This window comes from Vanessa atalanta, chromosome 16 (assembly GCF_905147765.1).
Source record: "Vanessa atalanta chromosome 16, ilVanAtal1.2, whole genome shotgun sequence".
Classification (NCBI taxonomy): domain Eukaryota; kingdom Metazoa; phylum Arthropoda; class Insecta; order Lepidoptera; family Nymphalidae; genus Vanessa; species Vanessa atalanta.
In genome coordinates this window covers 4,643,797-4,650,982 of record NC_061886.1, presented here as the reverse complement: position 1 = coordinate 4,650,982, position 7,186 = coordinate 4,643,797, and the positions used below count along the sequence as shown (strand labels likewise).

Sequence of the window (7,186 nt, the reverse complement as noted above, 5' to 3'; positions counted from 1 at the left end):
TGTTGGGTTGTCAATCAATAATTAAATAGCTAGGCAAATTTTAAACAAAAATCAATTATATATTAAATTTTAAATAATGTAGTGGCAATCATAGGGCACTATTACTGTCTGTAACAACCCTAAAATCTCCTATCACTGGACTGACTAGACTAAAGTGCGTTAATAATTGCGTAGAGTTTTATCGTCGCAATTATATTAGCTGAACAAATTCTTGCTTTGGGTATGAAGAGACGCTGCCACAAAAAAAAGTAGTAAAACTAGGATGCAACGTATTCGTTTAATTAAGGATCCAAATTTGTTCACTAAAAGGGTTTTTCGCTATTATTTTTGTACTAAAACTTCTCAAACTATGATAAATAAATTATTATTTATTACTTGAAGATCTAAGCGTTTTCTTTGGTTAATTAAAGATATTCTTATATATTTTCGTTGCTTTCTAATGAACTAAATATTTTCTTAGATAAAAGACTTTAAAAAAATAATATGAGGTTACAATACAATACAAAAAAAAATAGATTTTTTTTAATTAAGAATATTTAATAAATAAAAAAGCTAATAAATACAGAGTTTGTTTGTTTGGTTGTGTTTGAGTGATATATTAAAAGAAGGAATAAAAGTCAAATTTTATATTTAATTTTTTAATTATAATATAATATATATATAAATTTTGTACAACGAGTGATATTCACAAATATAAAACAAGTCTTCAACTTCAATTACACGTCACATACAATATAACCAGTTAGAACTAAAGTTACAAATTTTCTAATTAATTTTGATTTTATCATAATAATTTGTTGTACTTAATTTAGGACGGATCCATTGTAATTGACTTAGCCATTTATAATCTATATTTACAAATACAAAAAAAAAATGAGATCAGAAATATACAAGATTAAAAAAAAATGCGGATATAATACTAGAAACGAGGGAATTCGACATATTGCATATACAAACTTAACTAAAAGAACATTCACGTAAAAATGTACCAAAATTAGTAAATGTATAAAATAACACACCAAAAAATTTAAACAAGAAAACTTAATTTAGTAAATGCAACAAAATGTACAAGCATTTATCTGTAATAAAGTTTTTCTTGACAATTTAAAAACACTGCATAAAAATACATACTATGTACAGTAAGCAACAATGTAGGTAATTACGTTTTTATATCTGTTTAACATTTATTGTCAACATTTAAAATTTATTGATAATATAAACTTTTACCTAATATTTGCTAATCTACGCATTGTTTGACATTTATTGTTTAAAGCTTGCACAATGTCTAAAGGGATGAATATATACTTACTCGGTGGTAGGGCTTTGTGCAAGCCCGTCTGGGTAGGTACCACCCACTCATCAGATATTCTACCGCCAAATAACAGTACTCTGTATTGTTGTGTTCCGGTTAGAAGGGTGAGTGAGCCAGTGTAATCACAGGCACAAGGGACATAACATCTTAGTTCCCAAGGTTGATGGCGCATAGGTGATGTAAGGAATGGTTAATATTTCTTACAGCGCCTTTGTCTATGGGCGGTGGTGACCACTTAACATCAGGTGGCCCATATGCTCGTCCACCAACCAATGCCATAAAAAAAAGATAAGTAATAATTAAATTCAAATTAAGCTGTGTACAAAAAATAAAACAAATAGTCGTTAGAATAAAGGCACTAATGGTACATCTTATACAAGAACTAGTTCCGTTTCTTAACATTAAGAAGGCACTGGAAGATTATCAGTCTTATTATTTAACACATTCACTAAATTAATCAATTATTAATTCTCCTCTTCGGTATCTAAACTATCGATAGGATAATTTGGATTTAGTAAAGGACTTTTATCATTTACCCCACTAGGCGATGTATTTACTGATGATATACTAACTAAATTGTGCGTTAGACTGTGACGCCTCAAGTCACAGTTGCGTCTAAAAACTTTACCACATGACGTACAATTATAAGGCTTAATGTCTGTGTGTGTCAAGAGATGGGTCTTAAGGTTCGACCTTTGGTTAAAGCTCCTACTACACACTGGACATTTATGTGGAGACTCTTCCATGTGTAAAATTTTATGTACGGCTAACGTTCTTGATTGACAGAAGCCCTTTCCACATTCAAGGCACTTGAATGGCTTCTCTTTTGAATGTATGTATCTGAAACAAAAATAATATTATAAATTTACTTATTTTTTGTTTATTATTATTAACACTAGCTGTCCACCCGTCCACTTAGCTGGCTAGCTAAGTGGACGGATGGACGGACCGACGGGTGGTAGCTAGCTTAGCTTTAAATAAAAAGGGGAAAGATCAACGGAAAAAAATTGGCTATAACGATTCCAGGTCGATTGGTCCGTTTCATACCAAAACGATTAGTAGTTTTACTTGATACACAAAAACCCACATTATGTAAATATAACGTTCATTTTTCAGGTCCGTCATAAAGTAGATGTTTAGCAACAAAATATTTGATAACATATTTTATTGGCATTGTCGATATAAATCCTTCGTTGAAAAGCAACAACACCAAAACTGTTTCCAACAAATACATATGTTATTTCAGTCCAATTATAATAAATATATCGTTCGAAATGGAACATTAACGCCATATTTCGAACACCTTCGTCTTGTAGGAACCAGAGAACAAACGAGCGCCCTCAGGATATGTGTAATAAATTGGCGTACCCTCTCATTTATGTTCTCAATGCCATCAATTTACGTAACTCAAGGAAGACATTTTAAATTTTATTGAGACGATTTTTAAATCTTACTTCAACAATATTTGTATCCTCATCAATTAAATGGGTGCTCCTTAGATTAAAGCATATTTAATGAGCGTCCAAAAATTCGTTTTAATGTTCATTGTGGATTTTATTACGTGTATTAACGAGCTTAGATAACCGACTCATCGATATCTGTCTTTTAATAGCTTTAACTTGTATGATAAATCACTTGTACAAGGTATTACATGGACAAAAAACAAACGGGAAATACCTTTTAGCTTTGTTGGATTGAATACAAGAATCTATAATACCGCTTATTGCATCATTAAATTTAAGATATATGATTTTTTATTACGTAATATTATTCCGTGATCTTTGAACGTCGGTTGCATTATATTCGTTTGGTATACAAGCTTAATTCGCGACTATTAATATGTTTATGTATTGTTGGAAGTTCAGTCGTGGCTTGTCGTTATTCAATTTTCTTTTAATAAAAACGAATATTGAATCATTTTTATAATAAAAGGTATTGGATAAAAAATATCGAAAATTTAAAATAAAATGTTGATTTATCGGAAATAATATTTAGCCATACCTATACTTTTCAATTCACTTGTACATTCATGATCTCGTTCGTCTGGAGTATCGATATCACTATAAAAAATCTACGTTATACAATAATTTCAAAGCCCACAGAGTGTAATTATATACTCGAACCAATAATAACACAGGACGTGAAACCCGCAATCGAAGATCCGATTCTTAATATTATCTAAACAAATACAACACGAAGAAATAACGACGTGTTCAAAGTAACGTTATATGTGTAATAATCATTGAGATAACCATAACTGACGATTAAGAGGTACAAGATGATGAATGAAAAAATGATTTCGATATAAAAGAAGATGATAGGGCGATTAGGGAAGGCGCGCGCATTCGAGCGTAGCTTGACACCGGCGCGGGCGCAGTTAGGCCTAACCCGAGCCAACGAGACATTGTTGATAAATTAAACCTGCTATAAATATTGATAGGCTATAAAATTCTAGTTGAGGGCTCTCATTAACTTTTAAAACATGTCAATGTGATGTGCACTTCTATCTTACCAAACTATGAAATGACATTTTCGATAAAACTATAATGGAACTGTAATTATTAATCGAACTCAAATTATGTATTTGAGATCAATTTTAATTAGGAAGTTTACTTGGGTGTGTTCGAACCTTAAAATTTTAGTAAATGTTGCCCTTAACTTTAAAATATTACCGTCGAATATAGTATGTACTATTCACGCTTTCCTACTAACGAATACTTGGGTGATGCGCTGTTCCCATAACAAGTAGGGATGCATCTACAGTTAAAAAAAATCATGATTTCAGATTTTTTTTTCAAACCAGATATTTTATTTGTTGAAAACGATTCTTAGTACATTTACATATTTTTTTAACCAAGTCTTTTTTTATATTCTGGTACACATAATTAAATCATAGAAAAAAAAATACCATAACTTAATTTCGTGTAGCAAGATATTTACCAAGTGAGATTTTTTTTGTCATCCACATTAATCCTCACGTCATGATCACCACGTGCTTTGTTAAAACCCGTCGAACACTCCGGTCCATTATAATGTATCGTGTCAACGGACATCGATTGAACATCGACAGGCCGGGCCGAGCTCGGGTTAACCCTCCGGCGTCTACACAAAATTTATTTTATTGCTATACAGATACGGTGATTTGGTTGGAAATCGCCGAGAGACAGGTGTTAAAAATTCAACACCTTTACGTCTCTTAGGTGGAGAATTTGAACAGATAAGCGAAGGAATAGATAATGTACTTTAAACACGTCGATACAATATACGTAATGGCATTATTTATTGAAAACGTCGTTCGAAATTCGGTTTGTTTTCGTCGAATTAAGATTTAGACTTTTTTACTCAAGATAAATATTCCGATAAACAAGATATGCGCACAGGTTTATAAGGAATTCGAAACATTTAAAGAGGAACAAAACGAAAAGTCAAAATTAAAACGTTCACTTCTCAGATTAGCGATTTTATAATATACAAGCGTGACGGACGACTCGTCGATACGATCTGTCGGGTCCGTACTTAAACCTTTTTGTTTTAAATATTTTTCTACACCGCCATTATTCAAAAGTTCATAACATTTCGCGTTGATATCCGAGGACCAAAATCTTTTATTGATATCGAAAAATGAGAATCGTGCCTTTTAAATGTTTTTCGACACGGCTATAACGTTGTTTTATCTTATAAGTACGGGTCGAGCCATCCGATACGGTATTTTAGGATAGTATAAAGTTGAAAGCTCCCATTGATTTAGCTATTTATTTCGAAGACAGAGATAAGGTGTGGGTAATAAATGTCTTTCTTCGGGATAAAATGTTATTATCTATATTCTCAAGGAATAATTGTTAGTTTAATTTACCAATAACTTTCGAGATAGACATTTTATTTGGAAATCAAATAAGTAAAAACATAAAAACAAATAATGAATTGGATTATTATAATGTATAAGTTTTGTCTTACTAACTTAATTTAAGTAATATTTAAACGTCGGTTGAATGTGCTGGGTTTATCTATATAAAAATATTTGTAGCTAAATGAATAAGTAAGAAGTATATAAAAAATATGCAGGTTAATAAACATAAAAAGTTTTTATATAATTATATAACGTAGTGAGGAATTTCTATGTTGTATTTACCTGTGATCTCGAAGGTGATCTTGCCGTCGGAAAGCCTTTCCACAGATGTCACATGAGTACGGTCGCTCATCCGTATGGGTTCTTTCATGTATAAGAAGATTATAAGATTTTGTAAACTGCCGATTACAAAATTTACATATAAACTGTTTTTTTGTTCTTGGCCCGCTGCCTGTAGTTTTCTGCTTATTCGATATGCTACTCCCCGTCGAGGAGGTTGAACTATTGGTTGACTTTGAACTAGATGAATTTGATGGCTGAGGTGAAAGCGGTGGCTGAGAGGGACTCCCGTTCATTTGTTGTTGGTACATTGCATTCATTAGAAGACTCGGGTACCCATTATCTAGATTCTGTGAAGAATTGTAACAGTAACCTTTTGATGTTGATTCCAAGTGTTGCTCCAAAGTAAACTCGTCTTCATTGTCAAGCAGTGCTAAGTCTTCTTCCACTTCCTCTGATAAATCAACATCCTCGGCCGCTATCGCATCAGATAATGGATATTCTTCCGGAGTCTTGGGTGATATTACTCTCGACGTACTTTCGGATACATCGGTTTCGGTTATCTTAGCACTTGCCGTCGCTAGCCTTAGTATATCTTGTTTTGTGGAGGTATTACTTTCACCAGTATTTGGTTGTGTATTACTGTTAACAGATGATACTGTGGTAAGGCGTTGCAAAGTTAAATACGATTCTAAAGCTTGTAAATTTAAGGCTGCGGCAGCTGCTGAATTTGACGGCAAGAGGGCCGCTTGTTGCAAGGAATTCATCATTGCATTTTGAAGCGATATAACTACTCCTTGTAAAGACCGTTGTAACATGTTCTCTTGTAACAACGCAGCGGACGCAATAGATAGATTTATATTTGTAGTAGTAGATGAAGTTGTTCCCTTACTTGTATTGTTTTTCGTGTCATCAGATGAAGCATCGATGCTCAATAGCCCGGTCATGTCTGTAGATTTGTTATCCTGTATCTGGAGATTGTTCTTCAATTTGATAATAGCGCTTTCCAAAGAGTTGAGAGTTGTCTTGTTCGCTCGTGAAGTGCTTTGCTCTTGCATTTTGTTCAATGGGTTATCATCAGGTGATCACAGTTATCGGAGCACGTGTTGTTGGAAGACGCGGTGGGGGGTTATCGCGTGCGCGTGCGCTATCGCAGACACGGTACGCAGTGGCGTGCGAGGCGGCTGTGCGGTGCGGCGCGACTGAGCCGGCGGGCAGCCAGCGACCGCCCCGCCCCCACCTCCCCCTCGTCTGTCTTCCCGCCTCACAAAAGCTCTCTATTTTAGGCAACTCTTTGTACAGTAATGGTCACCTCACGCTGCCCTAACGACAGACACGTCCATGAGAAAAACGTTGCGCCAGATTTGTTGGGGCCCTTTCAAGTGTAATGAGATTCTGAATGGAATCGGTCTATGGGAAAACAATCCGAGCGATCGACCCGTTTGTTTTATTAGTGGGTCATGTCACACGCTTTTACAATTTCAAAACTGACCATATTTTATCAATCCGTATCCGCCTTAGGTTTGGTTATACATATATTGTAATGAATAACAGTTTCACAGTCATACTAATAAAAATAAAATGTTATCTATGCTCTTATTATAAATGCAAAATTAGCTCTGACTCTCAGTCTAGATGAAAATTTACATGAAGCAAGCTCGAACCCAAGAAAGGACATAGGCTACTTATAGACTAGACTAGACATAGACTTTTTATGCCTAGCATCTAAAACGCGAGCGAAACCGACA

At 34.1% G+C, this 7,186-nt stretch overlaps 1 protein-coding gene across 1 annotated transcript; it reads right to left on the bottom strand.

Annotated features, from left to right (window-relative positions):
- Window positions 1-1,604: 1,604 nt before the first annotated feature.
- LOC125069764 (protein sister of odd and bowel-like) lies at window positions 1,605-6,634 on the bottom strand. Its single transcript, XM_047679332.1, has 2 exons — window positions 5,442-6,634; window positions 1,605-2,152 (listed from the first exon to the last, which is right to left on the bottom strand). The coding sequence occupies exons 1-2, from the start codon at window positions 6,494-6,496 to the stop codon at window positions 1,777-1,779; spliced, it is 1,431 nt and encodes a 476-aa protein (XP_047535288.1). The 5' UTR covers window positions 6,497-6,634; the 3' UTR covers window positions 1,605-1,776.
- Between the last annotated feature and the right edge of the window lie 552 nt (window positions 6,635-7,186).

Coding starts and splice junctions, on each gene's coding strand:
- LOC125069764 (XM_047679332.1), bottom strand. CDS start 6,496: ATGCAAGAGCAAAGCACTTCACGAGCGAACAAGACAACTCTCAACTCT. Junction 2,153..5,441: donor GATCACCTTCGAGATCACAG/GTAAATACAACA, acceptor TTTTTGTTTCAG/ATACATACATTCAAAAGAGA.